Source organism: Festucalex cinctus, chromosome 1, assembly GCF_051991245.1.
Source record: "Festucalex cinctus isolate MCC-2025b chromosome 1, RoL_Fcin_1.0, whole genome shotgun sequence".
NCBI lineage: Eukaryota > Metazoa > Chordata > Actinopteri > Syngnathiformes > Syngnathidae > Festucalex > Festucalex cinctus.
The window spans coordinates 34,977,967-34,996,181 of NC_135411.1; the positions used below are offsets into that span (position 1 = coordinate 34,977,967).

Consider the following 18,215-nt stretch of genomic DNA (forward strand, 5'->3'; position numbering starts at 1 on the left):
ATGTAATATTTACTTGATTAATTGTGTCGTCTAGATTCGGGCTAAAACATAAGACCAATTATAGACGGGCTAATTTCGGTCTAAGCTTAAACGAGACGTTCAATAGATGTCTATGGCTCAGTGGGAGGGGTCCAAGGACCCCACATGTCATGGCCATTTAATCAGATTCAAAATTTCCAATGGTCACAAAGTAACTCCTTTCCTCCAAGTCGGAGCTGAACCATTTAAGGACTGTTCCATTTAATTTCCAAGTTTCCAGCCTGTCTAACAGTATATTATGATCAATCGTGTCAAATGCTGCACTGAGGTCCAACAAGACGAGCACTGATACCTTCCCTGCATCAGTGCTCAATCTTATATCATTCAAGGGAAACGCCGAAAGAGGAAGAAGACGTTGTTGTCTAGCTATTACTAACTTTTTGTTAAAATGACAAAGACATTGTCTTTACAGGTCAAAATAAACTTGGATTTCATTTTTTTCCCCACTTTCGCTCTGTTTGATTTCAAAGTCATGATGTTGGTAGCACACCTCCAAGGTGTTTTAGGTCGAGATGAAATGGTCTTAATTTTATTAGGAGCAACAGCATCCAGAACATTTGAGATTTTTTAGGTGAATTTATCCAGAAGTTCATCAACCGTCTCTGCATTTACAGTTGGTGATGCAGCCATTAATTCCAGAAACATTGTGCTTGTGTTCTCATTTGTGTACCTTTTATTTTATTTTATTTTTTTGAATAGAGACAGTGGTTGTCTGAACTTCTGGAATTGTTTGTACTTCAAAGAACACACAGAAATGATATGGAATAGCCAGATCAACAGATCATCTCAACAGATAACACCTTTAGAGATGATGAGATCAAGAATGTGACCTTTTACGTGTTGTGAGAGACCAAAAGTATCAATTATATACAAAATTCTACAGATGACTGACAGCATTTCTTCAAATTCCTCCATGAACTTGCCTTTTTGTTTTTGGAGGTCTGGATCACCTTTTACCAAGTCTGATATATTCAAATGAATTAAAGCCACTCAATAAAATGTCTTTACAGTGAAATAGTGATTTCAAAATGGCAGCAAGCACCCCCCCACCTTTTTTGCCACTGTGACATTTGTCCATGAAACTAAAATCTGTCCCTCATTCATAACAGTGTTGCAGGACCTTGTAATCACAGGAATGCTATTTACTTTACGGTAATGGTGTCACCGTGTCAGTCAGTTACGGAACGGTTTGCGACTCACCAATCCACTCGTCCACCCAGGCAAAGGCTTGCTTGTGTCCCAGCAGCAGAACATCTCGTATTACCTGAGCACAAAAGAAGAAAAGTGTCAAGAGGCGGTTCAAGGATGCGACGTGGGAATCAAGCATTGAGTGCTCTCGATGTTCTCATGGCCTAAATATTTTGTATTCAGTCCTGAGAAGAACGATGATTCATGAGTTGAACATCCGGATTTTTCATTTTATTTTTATTTTTTTAACAAATGTCCTATATTCTCATCCAAACCTTGTGTACAAATTGCTCCACGCGTGTCTGCAGGCCCCACACTTCAAATTTGACGCTGACCAGCTTGTAGGAGCACATGACGGGGTCCTGGGTGTCCATCCAGCCTTCCTGCAGGGGGCCACGCTCGGTCTTCTTGGACTTGAAATAGCGCAAATCCTACGTGAGATCGAGACAGACAGCGCACAGCCATTCATTCGAATCACAAAATAAGAACTTTCAGATGCCAAAGCCATGTTTCATATAAAAGTAGTGCTTTAGCGCCATCTTGTTTCCAGGTGTTATGATGATGAGCTTCTATTTGACAGATTATCACCCTGGCTAGTATAAAAGTAGTTGTTTTGTTTTGTTTTTTCCCCCTCAGAGGCTGTTGGTTCTGTTCATTGACAGACTCCCCACGCTTCACTTTCCTATCTAGTAAAGTACATTTCTAGTTACAAGTGGAAACATACAGTTTGCTTTGGATTTTTAACTGATAGACAACAGTAACTTTACAAAGCCGTTCAACCATGGATACAATTTTGATTGGTTTGGTTTGGTTTATTTGTTTGGTCTATTTGAATGAAATGTCGCAACCAGTACACGTTGCGTCACTCGGTGTTGGCAGGCCTTACTTAATCCACCTCTTAAACCCACCACTATCAATTATAGAAACCAAACATCTACATAAAAACTAGTGCTGTCAAAGTTAAAGCGTTCACTAATTAATTAAAGCTACTCTATGTAGGATTTCCCCCCAAAATATCTTAACAATAGCCTTTTTATTTGACCATTTATGACTGAAACATATTCTAATTAGTAGATCAACATCTTCGCTGTTCACAATGGGTACTCCCACAAGCCTCTGGCCAATATTATTTCGGAAGCGTCCGGTCCGAATCCTTCGAATTTCCCGCCCTCTGTCTGCAGGATGTGACGTCATGCGCGTCATCGTCAGTTGTTTCCTGTCGCGCAAAAACGGAACTAGTACAGACTTTCGCTGCCCCAGACACCCGCTGTTACTCCGCGGAAGGCTGCTTAAAAAAGAATAATGAAAACAATGTCAAGTGCCACGAAAAAAATAAATAAATCTAAACTTGATAGTGACCGACGTCGGGCAAGAACGAGAGTGAACATTGGTTTGACATTTCAGCGGTGGAGAGAGTTGAGATCGGACTTGGATTAGAAAAGTGATTCACAGCTGGCTTTCTTTCTCCTCCAAAAGGTAAGAAGCGAGTATCTTGACATTTAGAAGAAAATGTGTTGTTTTCAAATAGCAGTAACCTCAAGATCGATCACTTCTCGGTCGTAACTATTGGGGTGAAAGTGAGGTGGACGGCAACATTTAGCGTGAAAGGGTCGGCAAAGTTGAATGTAATAGAACAGAATGACTTTATGAAGAACAGACGTTCCATTCCGCGGCGTTTCAATCAGGCTAAATGTCGCCTTATTTTCCTCCGTGAAAACAGCCTATTGTAGCTACATTATGCTAACGGAATGTGAACGGTACTACTGAATGGCGATAACATTCACGGCCGTATCACACTAAGTAGTGAATGGGTCTATATATGTTTTTCACAATCGTCAATTTCCATAACCGACAGCCCACCTTTCGGCTCATGCACAATGACGCTAGCCTGGGGGCAACATACACTAATAATGACTAGAATCAGGTTGACGTCCGTCGAGCGGGGTGACTACAATATGTAACTGCATATTAACATCGGAATGAGGTCCAATTAATTTGCACATCGTTTTGGAGTACAGCACAGGACTGGACTTCGACCGACTAAAGCAATATGATCTGCACGTCCCGTGGACATCAATTGTTTAGTGGGGATCGAGAGTCTCATTCCGTGAAGTGGCCAGCTTTGTATAACATTATAAAACTTCTTACCTCTGAAAACATAGTTTCATTGGATATGAAGAGCCGAGTCTTCAGTATTGAGGTCGTGCACGTACGAGTGTGCGCAGCGTGTACGAGCGTGCAGTTTGTTTTCGGCCACAGGTGGCAGTAGAGATTTGAAATTTTAAATCTTACATATAGCTGCTTTAATCACAAAAAAATATTGCATTGTAATCCCACAGATAAATCACACTATTAATTTTGACAGCAGATGATCCTTTTTAGCCAACAGCGGATGTTTACGTTAAAGGTAGCTGTTGGCGTTTGAGCAATAAACATAACTACATGCATTAAAGTAAAGCATTTAATAAATATTTACATATGCTGTAGGTCATTTTTTTCCCCATTTTAAATTATGAAAATAATTAATTGATTAGAAAAAGCAGGATGAGTGTGTGCAGTGAATATAAATTTTTGAAGATGTCCTTGTAACATTAAATGTCAAAAAAATTTAACACATAACAGCCAGGTGCGCTTCAAATTTAGTGGGCAAAATATGTTGGGGGAAAAAAAGCCTATTTTAAGTCAGTGATTAATCATGATTAATCAAAATTCTAAGATGTGATTAATCTGATGAAAAAATGTAATCGTCTGACAGCAATAAAAACACAACAGAACAAACAACTGTGCCACAGGCACGTTTAAGACCCCCGTCCCACCCCACAAAACCGCCACTCTACATACATGAACTGGAAGCAGTACAGCTGAGATAAATGTTACCAATGTGAATAGAATAGGCTGTTTGGAATAAATTCATTCAGTTTCCCGCAGCAAATATGAATAATTAAGATTGTAAATGTAGGTCAATGCTTTACTGCAGCTCTCTCAGCATTCAATATCTCTAGAAAGCAGCACCACCTGCGTGTAAATGGCCACAAGCACATGAGCACAGACAAGCTGCTCGACGGGAGCGCACTCATGATCAAGTTGACGTGCGTTAATCAGTGGTCCCTGCAGACTCACTATGCTAGCTGCTGCTCTCATTTGTCGTGCTGACGCGTTGGACTGTGGCTTCGTCCCCGCGGGGAGAGTGGGCGCTGCGGAAACATGTTGCGCCGGTTATACGAGTAACGATCGAGAGTCCAACTGAGATTGGGGTGGGGGGCGCTTGGTTAAAGCTGCATTGTCGGCTAAAAAAAAAACCGCTCCAGTCGCATTGTTGGATTGTGTCCCGCCATCAATTACATCCAACCATCTCTGACACGCAGGCGAACAGCAAATAAGCGCTGTTTAGAAGAAAATTAGTGCTCTGGTGCCATCTTGTGGCATTTTTGGGTATTTCAGAATGAGCACATAAATTAGTGAGGTCTTTCAGTGAAGAACAGATTGTCTATGTTGAAGTGAGAGGACGAACTTCTATTAAAAGCCTGGCTCATATAAAAGTAGTGCTTTGGTGTTGTCTTGTGACATCTACAGTGTTTTTGTTATTTTGTTAACCTATCCTCTATTTGCTGAAAAAAATAACCTATTCACTGTTCACTTGTGTTCTTTCTGAAATGTCCTAAGGCGCCACAAGATGGTGCCAAAGCCTTGTTTAATAGAAAATGAGTGCTTTGACGCCATTATGTGCCATCTTGGTGCCAAGAAACTATGTTGAAGTGAGAAAAGGGACTTCTTTAATTAGACAGGGCAACACCATGGCTTGTGATTTGCTAAACAGAATTTTAAAATAATTAGAGACAGCATCGTCGTCACCTCTGAATCCTTGTAGTGGCGCTCCGGAACCTCATCATAGACGATGTCCACAAAGCACACCTCCGTTTCCTCATCTCTGGGCTCGCTGCAAAATATCTGCATAGGAAGGCACAATTCAAACAAGTGACGACAGCCCGATCAATGATGCACTTTCGGCCATTGACAAAGTGTCGGCTGAAGGGCTGTGATTTCCCCAGACACGCTGTGTGCGCGTGTTTGTGTGGTTGCGGGGGCATCTTGAAAGTCAAATTGTATCACAGGAGAGCCAGATTGAAATACATGAAATACATGAAGGAGGCAGAATGGTACAATAATTTCCTAAAAGTACAGCCCAGATTAGATGAGAACTCCCCAGCGGCCTGTTGAGTGTGTGACAGAATGTGATTGTTATCTCACACACAATAATAAACACAAATGATCTTGCCGCTCATTTCTGCTTTTGTGACTCGGCATATGAATTAGGAAGTGAATTTTTAGAACTGGTTGTCCGCTGCAAATAGTGGAAATAAGACAATCTCTCTCTAAAAACTCCATCCATCCATCCTCTTGACCGCTTATTCCTCACAAGGGTTACAGGGGGTGCTGGAGCCTATCCCAGCTGGCTTTGGGCAGTAGGCGGGGGACACCTGGACTGGTTGCCAGCCAATCGCAGGGCACACCGAGACGAACAACCATCCACACATAAGCACACCTAGGGACAATTCGGAGCGCCCAATTAACCTGCCATGCATGTCTTTGGAATGTGGGAGGAGACCGGAGTACCCGGAGAAGACCCACGCGGGCACGGGGAGAACATGCAAACTCCACCCAGGAAGGTCGGAGCCTGGACTCGAACCCGGCGAGTGGTCAGAACTGGGAAACGGACGTGCTAACCAGTCAGCCACCGTGCTGCCCTCTCTAAAAACTCACAAACTGAACAATTGTAAATATTTTTTTTGAGTTTTGGATTGATAAGCAAATTAGAATTGAGAGGAAAAACACTCGTAATTTACAAAGGTGAAATCATAGCAAGGTGAGGTGTCACAGCCATTTTTTTTTAATTCTATATTTAATGTGTACATACATTATAAGCAAACATAAAAAAACATTTTCTAAAGTTGGAGATTGCAGTGATTTAAAAAAACAAACACTTTTTTGTCATGTATGTTAAAACTGTCTTTATGATATATTATTAAATGTTTTCTGCAAAAAAATCATCCATTTGCCATCACCTTGTGCCACAAATTTAAATTTTAACCCTTATCACAGTGTGAATAAAAACAACCAATCTGAGAGGGCAGAGACAGAAGGCGGGTCAGAAGAATCTGTCAATCATTTGCTCACGTGCATCGCCGCTCACACAGAGCTCTCGAAAAGGAGACTTTTCTAATTTGTTTAAATTTGGTTCCTAACACAAATTAAAAGAAGGAATTAGAAAGTCCTCAACTTCTCTATGTTGTTGTTTGAAGCGTGAATGGCTCCATGTGGACAGCTGCAACCACCAGCGCCAATGTCACCGTTAGCATCTGGTGGGATTGAGCTTTCTTACGTTTCAATTGATTGTACATTCCAAAAAATGCAACAACCAACTGGCAACATTTTGTGATTCCTTTTCACACAACAATACAAAAGTTATCTGTTCTATGACACAGAATTTGCTGTGATGAAAGAATGAAAGCGCAGCTACAAGTGAAATTGATAATTAAATAAACATCACCACAAACATTTTGGCACTTGAACAGAGTTTGGTGGGTCAGGTGTCATCCGGTGGGCGCACTGCAAGCTTGAGAATTGGGTGGAGGTGGTCAAACTACCTCGCTTGCTGTAGTGTTCTACAACACTCGCAAATGTGGACCATTTGTGACACTGTGAGAATGACAAGACTGCAATGCCCCTCGTTGGCCACTGGGTGGTGCTGGGGCCTCTTTTCTGAACTGAGGGTCACGATTTCGTCTTGTAAAATGTGACCAATGGCACACAAAAAAAAAAACTCATAGTACTGGATATGAGTAAAACGGAGTGACAAAAGGACTCACACTTTCAAGTAGAAGTACAGATATTTGTGTAAAAGACTAGTATAAGCAGAAGTATGAATTTATCTCCTTGAGCAGAAAAGAAATACAGATACACAAGTACAAAATCTGTTGTTAATGAAGTATTTGTACTTAGTTATTTAGCACCACTGGTAATGAGACTTGAAAAACGAAAAGAGTTTCAGATAACATTGAAACGTTCATATTCCTATTTTTTGCTTGGCTCGTAAATAATTAAGAAGCAATCACGTCATCGTCATACAGAACTAAATGAAAGTTGGCACATGCAAGGGCTGCCACTCATCTTCCTCACTTTTAAAATCCAGATTTATGATTAAATTAGGACTCCCATCCTCCTTTTCGCATCATGGCCCATTTCACGTTCACCTTCAGACACTTTACCAGCTCACGTCAGCACTCAAATTTGAAGCCTCTTCCCCACATGTTTCTGACAAGCCATTAACTGCTCTCGCTAATATGTACAACATTTCAGCACGGAATTAGTCAAGCCTTCTCTAAGCTGCTTTTGAAGAGAAAGAGAGCAAAGAATATGAGGAGAAAAGGCAATCAAATAGCGGGCAATATTGCGCAAGCGTTCAGTAACTTTGTACTCACGTGATCATTGCTCCCTTTGTTGTCTTCGTATTTGCTCTCTATGTGGATGGAGAACTTGGGCAGGAACGAGCACTAGTGAGACACACACAATTCAAATTTTACGCCATCACCAAAAACAAAAAACAAGTAGCTCTCCAAATAGCATCAACTTAAATTCGTCAAAATGACATCATTCCTATAAATTATCAACACAGTAGTGCAAGTTTAATTCATACTTAAACAAGTGTTCAATTAAAATGTATTGTACATTAAATAAAAAATGTAGATTCAAGTTAAAAACCAAACAGTTTTTAAATATAAAATGCAAATGTGTCTTGTGCTAAAATGTTAAATGCAACTGAACTGAACTTGGCACTTGATCAATTCAGCACGTCGCATACAAGCCTAAGCTACGTTTGTATTTTTTGGTTTCCTGCTTAAAAGCTTTAAAACCGACCTGTACAGCAGAAAACAATAATTGCACGACAACCTATGTTTGATAATACAGACCATTCATTGCATTTGCACTCTCTCTGCAAAAGCCACTCAAGCTTTAATGAGCAACTGAAAAACACTTGATCAAACCATGAGAGGTCCTTTGTGGCGAACGCCAGACCTCTGCCAAGACCAACTTTAATTACAACATTCATGTTTTTTCTTTTTTTTCCCCATTGAATCTGCATCAAAATGTAAACAGCGAGCTCATATATACGCTGCAGCGATTCACGAGTCTCCCTGACATCATTCTGATGGATTTTTATCTCATACAAACGGCCTGAAGTGAGAAGATCAACCTGCTGTTGTTTTTTGTTTCCCTATTGATGTTTTCTGGCCGCCTTCAGTGAACAGCCTCCTCCATCTTAGGTCTAAGAGCAAATCATTAGCGCTTCATCTCAGCTCAAATCAATTCACAAGTTACGATATAGCCGAGAGGGGCTGGCTGGATTGCCCTTCATTCGTTCGTATCGACTTGCTGATCTTAGATTTGGGCCCCAAAACATGAAGATCTTCTAAGATGACTTGGTTCACGATGGTGTACATGCTAAGTTCATGGATGTTGGTGTTTTATGATCTTCTCCGTTTTTAAGTGTTTTGCTGCTATTTTGTGGCATCTATTACACCCCCCTTTTACATTTATATCATGTTAATGTACAGCGACCAAGCATTTGTACTTGCTTACACACTGCTGCCATTTCACCTCATTTCACGAGCGCAGACCAAATGGAAGCATTGAAACAGTCATGAATGAAGCTCACATTTTCACTCGCGCAGCTTTATGCGCACACACATTGAATGTACTCACCGTATACTCTGATCAAATTCCCAGCGGTGGTTGTTGGCGTAATGGACAGATTGTGTGGCAGGAAGAGGAGAACAAAGGAGTAAATAAAAACAGTGTGAGTGATGAAGAGAAAAAACAGCATTTGGATGTAAAAGCATTTGGCGTCGCGATATCGCGTCAGCATGTGACGGCACGTGGAACAAATCTATATGGCAGCCGCACTCACATCAGTGTGCAGCTGACAGGCAATCAAAAGTTCACCTTTAAGGTGTGCCAAGTCAGCTGTACACTATACACATCTCTTGGAGTGACATTTAAATCCTTGTAGCATACAAGACTACCTACTACTATGCTGATACGATTGATTGAACCATTTATTTATAATTTGCAGTACACAAAAGGAAATGGGAAAAAAAATCTCCCCAATAATTTGTTTGGGTTGCCCATGTTTAGTAATAATGAAGAGTACCGGTGATGGTGTACGGGTAGTAGTTCCAAGCCTTCTCTGTCACGTAGAAAATTTTGGGCACCACCGCTTTGGCCCAACTCGGCAGCTTGCTGTAACCCAGAAAACAAAACATGGGTGAAAAACATTTCACCATTTGTGTTTTTATTTTTCTGTTGGAACAATGAAACTTGGCAATACAATTTGTTCAGCTGGAAAGCCCTTAAAAACAATACAAAAATAATGTCCCATTTGTAAAGAACATTGCATTTGTGGTATGGTCACAGCAACTGTGGACGCATGTAAAATGTGCCAAATGCTCACTTATGCAAACAAGTCATTCTGCTATAACTGCAGAAAACTTTCTTTTTGTGTTTTCTGGTGGTCCTTTGCTGGCCAAAATGCTATCAGAAACACTCACTTACTACTTTTATTGTGATATTTAAGTGTGTTTGAGAAATAAAATTCATTCATTCATTCAAAATGGTATTTACTCCAAACTGTCTATCTCTTCATTCATAGCATTTCTCTTGGCTGCACTGCTTCCTGTACATATTGTGGATGTTAAGATTTTTTTGAATTTTGTCCAATCGGATTTCAGTATCCACATGTTGCCATTTCGATCTAATCTGCCCTGGGCCTTCACCATCTGTTAGTGATGGCCCATTATGTTCAAATTTATTTTCAATGGGACGGTTTCTTTAACCCATCAGATTTCAAATGTATCCTCACAGCCTCACAGCCACTGATCTGAATGTACTAGGCAAACGATCCTATACATTAAATTCAGACTTCTGAAAATGGCACAGGCAAGTTTTTCCTGAAATAATTGAAAAAAAAAAAGTTCTGAATGACAAACCGTGAATATGTGGAGGTCCGCTATTTTTCCTGTCACAGTCACCAAGAAGAGGCACTGCAAAGCATCCAGCAGCGTAAAGTCTTACCAGAGGTCATTCATTCATGATGGCCCCTGCTAATGTTGCTTACACCCAACACCCTGCAGCAGACTTGCACATAAAAACTACATGACGCACTCTTAATGCTAACGGTTGCAGGCACCTCACTGAGCAGACATGAATACTGTCAGAAGGTGAAACAAGGACACAGCTGGACTTTGGCATTACAATGAGAAGTGTTCAAGTCACAGCTTAAAAATACTTGAAAATACGGGTGACACTTATAGGATGTAACGGTTGATGGGGAATGGACAGCTTCATTATTGAGATCCATCAGAAACAGTTCTGTGCGGCCCAAATGAAGCTCGGCCCACATTACTGCAGACTGAAAATAAGCCAATCAGGCGAGGCAGCAAGCAGCCAAGTTGCACACAAAATTATCATTAGAAGTTCTCCATATTTCATTTTCTCTCATAAATCAGTAGTAAAATGTGATATAACACATTGTTCTCAAGAATCTTAATAGTTTTATAGAAATGAAAATCAGAGACTGGGCCAGTGAAGCAATTCTCTCCTGGAGAAGAGAATTTTTCCGACATAGTCGACTTGTTCCATGTCATTATGCAGCTTTATGTGCGGCCAAGACACCTCGCACACTGACACACACACTTCATTGCATCATTAAACAAGTGCAATTGTCCAGAGAGGCTTGCATCAAGAAGCGCTTTAACCCTTTATTGGACGGGGAACCACATTTACAAACATACCTGAACTCCACTGCGATTAGGATGAAGAACGCCCAGCCCAGAGAAGAAAAGTAATACTAAAAAAAAAGTGTACAATAGAATGAACCATAATTTAACCTGCCTAGTGCCTAATTGGATGAAATTGTAATTGTGTAATGTAATCCAACAATTATCTAGGGTTGAAAATGTGGGCTCAATGCTGGCCATTTTTGTCCACTTCCTTCCATCGGATTCAGATTGTTGGCCAACACATGGCCTGTGGGATGCTGAGGAAGGATTGGCCATATTTGCCGCCCCCCATATCTCGACGCTCACACGCCGACTGACAGAAGGGCTCCAAGGACACGCCATCACGTGTGTTAACTTCTTTAACCTGGGGAGAGCAACTCCTCAGGAGAAAACTACCAGATGGTTGGCACAAGCAGGAGACATAAACCAGAGATGGATAACTCTTCAACTCCTACAAATAACCCCCCCAAAAAAACCTACCAAAATCTTAAAATTGGGCTTAGCTATTTACAATATGATTAGTAATTTATTTTGGCCACAAACAAGCTAAATCGACAGTCGTTTTAAACAAAGATTAAACTGTCCGTTACTTAGACTGACTTCATTTTTCCACCAACACATCTCACACACACACACACAGTCTGTCCAAAGCACTTCACTTCAAATTTCCCAGAGGTCCATTTACTTGTTGTCCATGACCACAAAATCATTGCCTCCCGTATGGCCAAAAATATCTTTTCATCTCTGTCTAAAAGAGGTTTTGTGGGCTAGAAGAGTTGAGTGGCGACTGGCGAGCTGTCTGTAGAAGTATTTTATTCTCAATGTGAATTTAAACAGCTCATTAAAAAAAAAAAAGCACAAGCCCAGGGTGAAGTCATTAAAGAATTGGAGATGTAGTGAATACAGTGAGAAAATGTTACACGTTGTAAAACTCAAATCTATTTATCATGTCACAAATGGCGACGTCTGCTGCAAACGAGAGATCACACTTCAGTATGATCATGTCTATGAGAGTATGCAATACAACATGCATGCCAATTACTGCAGAGTTCATTTTGTGCCTTGGGGGAGGAGTATTTGCAAATTGATTAATTTAGCACACAAATTGCTGTGGCTGATTTTATGTGTGAAAAGCCGTACCGAGGAAGTCTTCTTGCCCCGTGCTCTGATTTGCTAGCTAACAGCCAATCACAGTGATCAAATGCCCCGACGACCGTCGCTAATTCAACATGTCGAATTTGCTGGAAATGCCCATCTTATTTTTGGTTTAATAATACATGTGACACCTAAAAACAATTGAGGATACGAGAGGTCGCAGTATTTCGTTGCAGCCAACTAATTCGTTTCACGTTTATTATGTTAAAAAAAAAAAAAACGGAATAATTACAACTAAAATTAAAAAAAAGATTTTCATGAACAAAATACAATAAAAATGAAAATACTTAAAAAACATTGAAAACTAACTGAAACTACCTGTACATCCTAAATTTATAAAGGTACTGCAAAAAGTACCATTTTCAGAAACCATTCAGACCCAAAACTAACAAAAACTAATAATTATGAATAATTATGAAAATGTCATTCACTTTCTTCTTTTTCAATTAATATCATCAAGAGCACTCTTGTGAGAAAAGAAAAACAATCATCAAGAGCTACTGGGGTTCGTTCCTTTTGAAATGTATTTATTTCGGTGTTGCTGTACATCAAGAAGAAGGAAGGTCACAAAAAAAGACCAATAAAAAAATAACAGACTTGTTCTGAAAACTAATTCAAACTAACATGATAAAAAAAAGTCAAAAATAAAATAAGAACTATAGTGAAAAATCCAAAACAATCATAAGCCTGATTTGTTGGCTGTGACGGGTCTTCAATGATTACATTTCTTGTCCATCTGCTGTGTTCAGTTGGTCGGCAGCAATCATTGGGAGATACAATAAACAAATCAATGACGTGAACTGGCACTGTCACCTGGATTCGCCTCTGTACTCAATCATGAACAGCACAATTCTCAGAAGTATTTCCAACAAACAAACCATTTCTATCGGAGGAGGCCGCACACTATTATTATTACGCGTGGCATTTGATTGAGTCAATCATTTAAAACAGCCAATTTCACACTGAGGAAGCTCAAGAGTGCACAGTGCTGCTTTGGCCTCATCAGTCCGCTTAATCCCTTTACTCATTCCCAAAATGGTAAAATCATGCTTGGTACAGCTATATTATCATGTTCTATATGTCTATACTAGGCGGTTTATTTATTTCAGCAAGACTGCTTACAGATGCTGCCATGTTGAAGTGTCACTTCATCATATTTGAAAATGACATTTTTACAAGTGGCAATCTAAGGGTGACATGATTAAATGTACGCCGTAAAGAATCAAGATGTGTTTATGGAAAGGAAGATTATAGAAAAGTGTTAGCCTAATGCTTGTAAAACAACATTTAATTTCAGTCTGTCAGTATCACCAACCAACTGAGCCAGATTGCTTGGTGATACAATGGAACAGTTCAGATTTGCTTATCAGTAGATTTCAATTGTAAATGGCAACAGTTGGTCTAATAGGAATCCAGAAAACTGCTCAGGAACAACCGAGAAAGGCTGAGGTGCGAAGAATATTTCATTGTCCGCAGGCATGTCAGTTGATGGCCTAAATGAATTGTGGTGTGAAAGTAGACGAGACTCACTTGTTGAGGTAGATCCGTTTCTCAGTGAACTGGCCCGATCCGTGCTCGGGGTCCTCATAGGGCTCATTCTGTACCACCTCCACCCCTTCGCCGCGTTCGCTCTGTTCGTTGCTGTGCTTACTGATCATGTAAAGCTGGCCGATGCGGTACTGGAAGACAGGACAGCCGGAGGACAAAGAATTAGATACAATTATTAGATTCGTCATTCAGTCGAGTTCGCTTGGTGAAGGTCATCCTGATTGAGAGGCGTTGAGATAAGAGCAAGTCACCTCGGATTCAATTCAAATGATGCCACTCTGGCTGGAAGCACAAAGTTCTTGTCCAAAGGTGTACACCTAATATTAACTCATTCAGTCCCAGCCGTTTTCACTGAAGCAATCCATTTACTGGATTTTGACTGATTTTGCAAAGTAACATGGAATCTACCAAAAGAAAAAAATAGTCTCTCTTCTTTCATCAAGAAAAAAAAAAAAAAAAAAAGTATATTTCTGTTTCCGTTATGTAGCAATTAGCATTAGAATGTAGCTAAGTTTCATGACAAATATGTTTAAAACAGTGGGGAAAAGAGTTTTTTTTGCAACATTGCCCTGTTTGAGTTCTTATACTCTCTGCTGCCACCTGTTGGCTGTTTTTGTAATAACTATCATTGCTTCAAGAGTTTCCTTCAGTTCAGAGGCTACATCAAAGCCTTCTGTATGCTCTAGCATAATTTTTTTTAAAAACAAAACAAAAACAAAAACGTATAAATACATCTTTGGGAGCAAATGAGTTAAAGTGCTACCCTAAATTTAAGTTTAACAGGGTCTAGAAACAAGGCCGTAATTCAATTTCTTCATGTAGTAAATCCATGTCCACCATTGATTTTTTTTAAACTTCTGTAACAAATTTTGGGCAGCAACATGACGCAAACACAAACGTGGCACTTGCAAGTCAAGGTACCACTGTAATTTTAGAACTGTCATAAAGATAAAGCAGAGGGAAAATGTAGGAACTATTTTATGTTCATGCCACAAGTGCCACCACAACAAAGGAAAGCCTTGCAGATTAGCAGCTGTCTACATCATAACTACAAAGCGCTCAATCCTGAATTAGGACCAGACGACACAATAGTACCGGTAACCTTCATTTGGATGAGCCCTCTCACCTTTCGTTCATCACTCAGTGACCCACTTGGCCATGTGACAAACTCATATTAGACCTCATGACAGGCGGGGATGGGGAGTCAGGCGGCAACTATTTTCCATACATTTGGAGCAAGTGTTGCTGTGGGATGGAGAATTCCGACTGCTTGTATGCCTATTTCCAGGTCAGAGAAATGGATACAGCACTCATGATGACTTATGCCACTCAGCAGGAATGCCAAGGGGTCATTATAGATACATATACACATATCCAGAGTGCCAACTCAGGATTGCTTTGTTAAGCGAGTGAAAAAACAAAGAAAAAAAAACTCCATTGCGGGTTGCAGGTTCACATATATATTTTTTGTTCAGTTAATAACTGTATTTTGGTCTCACTCTTGTTTATATTGAGTGTAATTCCCCTGTTGACCAGTAGATAGCAGCACACTTATTTTTAGACAGTGTAAATGTGAAAGAATAAGAATGAAACGTATTTCAGCACAGCCTAGTTGTTGAAAATGTTTTAATGTCATCCTGCGTTTTACGCCTACAAAAAGCGACAGCTGTAGGTTCATTTTATAAAGGTATCTTTGGGCAGCATTATTGATGTATATGTGAGAAGATACGGTAAGATTGTTTCTCTCTCTTTCTCTCTCTATAATGTGTTTTCAAAAAGTGTATTTACAAGGGTAAGTCAACCCAAATTTGTTTACAACAATATTTTTCTGTGCCCCACTAACCTAAACATTAAACAACAGCTCACCTGTTTTCTGAGTTTTGGTCATATGATGTTCACAAGCTGAGCCGTGATTTGTTGTTACCAAGACATATATACATGTTACATACATGTTTCATAGACCTTTAAAAAAAATAAAAAAGCGCTGAAAATGCTATAAAAGCTTAGACAGTGTTTCTAATGTATATTGCCGATTTCACTTATTGCGAGGGTAGATTTGGAACACCCACGAGGAGACGGGGGTTACTGTAGTATACACCATGGGATGTAAGCTTGTGTAACTCCACAACAACTACAACAAGCCAGGAACAGAGAGTGTAAACGTGATCGCGTGGCGGAAAATCAATCCGGCCAAGAAGCCCCAGGGTGTAAGTTCATATATCACAATGCCATCACAATTTTCCATCTGACTGTCAGGTGAGGAAAGTGAAACTGGAAAGCTTGTGTTTGTTGTCGCTCAAGTACATGTTCACATTAGCATAGCCAGAATGGCAAGAGTAGCTGTCAGAATTAATGATGCACCAGCAAAAGATGTGGAATCAAATATGGAAAACGGGAAATTTATTGTGCTAAAAAAAAGAAAAAAAAAGAAGAAGAAGAGTAAAGATTGGATTTATTTTGTTCAATCATCATCATTCTTCACAGACAAACAATGTACATGCCTGTGAGTTTTGTTATGTCTTTCTACATGTTTTGCTCCACTGTTTGTGTTCATATATTTTCTGCTATATAGCATTCTAACACATGCAGTTTTTTAACCTGTCTGTGGCATTTTACATTGTTACATTGTTAGCATTAAGCTAACATAAGTGTTTTTTTTTCTAAGGCAAAAAAAAACTACATGTGACTGTTTTCAATACACGTGCTATTCTCTTTCTATGTTTGTCTTGACAATAAAACTCCCACTATGCTACAGTATTTTAATGTTTGTCATGAGATGGGAGAACTATGCTTGTTTTTAGGTGGCAGTTGGTATAAAAAGTATGAGAACCGCAGATGTATGTGAATAATGGGCATATAGCATGTATTCAGATGATGTGAATTTCCCTGTGTGTAGACAAAGCAAAGCAAAGCAAAGATGACAGACTGTTGTCATTGCTCATTAAAACTCCCTGGAAGGTGAACGTTATCACGACCTAGAAATCCTCAAGAGTGCCACTCGGATGATGGCTAATGGCGGTGCATTAAAACATCAAGAAACATTTTTGTTCATTTTTCCTTTGCTTTCATTTGGTTTTCATTTTTTATTTTTTATTTTTTTTTAAGAGCTCAGAATTGTTCATTCGGTAGTCTTACCGATTCAACGTCTTATCATCATTGGTCTTTTTTTTTTTTTTTTGTGTGTGTGTGCGTGCGTTTGCGTGTGTGCGTTTGCGTGCGTGCGTTTGCGTGCGTGCGTGCGTGCGTGTGCGTGCAAATACGTATAAATTTATACTCATTAATTCACCTAAAGCCTTATAAATATCCCATTACCCTTCACATTAACCAGGTACTTCAGAATCTTGCCAGAGTCGTGAAGTTTAAATGGTCAGGAGACCAGAGAAAAGGTCAGAAAAAAATAAAGAGAAAAGAAAGATAAATCAAAGTGAAATCCAGCACCGACCAAACACTTCCTGCCTTCCCCATGATTACAAAATCAAAGTCTTACGCCAACCCCGGAAGCCTCTAAATTCCAGCAAATTTAGCGAGATCTCAAGAGACCAGAGGAAAAACTATAGAGAGGAAGGAGGGAAGGATCGATAAGGCAGAGTGAGATCCATAGAAGCCAGTACATCCAATCCATCAAAGTGAAATCCAGCACCAACAAAACCCCTTACAAAACCAGAGTCTTATGCCAACCCCAGAAACCTCAAACTTCCAATAAATTGAGATCTCAAGTGACCAGAGGAAAAACTAAAGAGAGGAAGGAGGGAAGGATAGATAAAGCAAAGTGAGATCCACAGACCCAGCACCCACTGATTCAAGGGGCTGTGGGAGGGAGAGGCTACTTCTGTTGAGTTTCAGTAGATGCTGGTGCGACGGATCTGGCATGCATAAGGACCACCACCAAAGAAAGAAGCCGTCAACCGCGGTCCAGCAAAGCGAGCACGCCCCCCCCGAAATCCCCAGGCCGCGGCAGCACCAAGGCCACCCCCAAGCCACCCGAGCGGACACCGGTCGGCGAGCCGACCCAGACGCCCGGAACACCCCCGCCCCAGCCCCGGCCCACATCCCCGAGCCCAAGGCCGCAGAACGAGGCCCAGCGGGCCCCCACAGCGCCCCACCGGTCCCCAGCCCCCATCCCCCCACGACCCCCCCGCACCCCACCCAAACCCGCCACCCGCCACAACCCAGGCCCCACCACCCCCGGCCCCCAAACCCCCGAACACACCCCGACCCCCAACACCCAACCCCCCACCCACCCATACCTCCACCCCCCCCAAACAAGCCGCCCCCCCCGGAAACCGGCACCGGGTAGCAGCGCAGAGAGGGAAAACGTGCCCACCCCACCTCCAGCCGTGCGAGAGTAGCCCAGCGGCGGGAGGGGGGAAGCGGAGGAGGAAGCACCACGGGAAAAGGCGGAACACCAGAACACCGAGCCCGGTGGGGAGAGGCCCCGGTCGTCACGCC

General features: G+C 41.0%; 1 protein-coding gene across 1 annotated transcript in view; it reads right to left on the reverse strand.

Moving 5' to 3' along the window:
* The window catches only part of pitpnc1a (phosphatidylinositol transfer protein cytoplasmic 1a), a 51,613-nt gene that overhangs the window by 1,733 nt on the left and 31,665 nt on the right, over positions 1-18,215 (reverse strand). The window contains exons 2-8 of the mRNA XM_077532277.1: positions 13,749-13,897; positions 9,437-9,525; positions 8,989-8,996; positions 7,707-7,778; positions 5,080-5,175; positions 1,503-1,658; positions 1,240-1,303 (exon numbers count right to left, since the gene is read on the reverse strand). Coding sequence (XP_077388403.1) covers positions 1,240-1,303; positions 1,503-1,658; positions 5,080-5,175; positions 7,707-7,778; positions 8,989-8,996; positions 9,437-9,525; positions 13,749-13,897 — 634 coding nt within the window. The remainder of the gene's footprint in view (positions 1-1,239; positions 1,304-1,502; positions 1,659-5,079; positions 5,176-7,706; positions 7,779-8,988; positions 8,997-9,436; positions 9,526-13,748; positions 13,898-18,215) is intronic.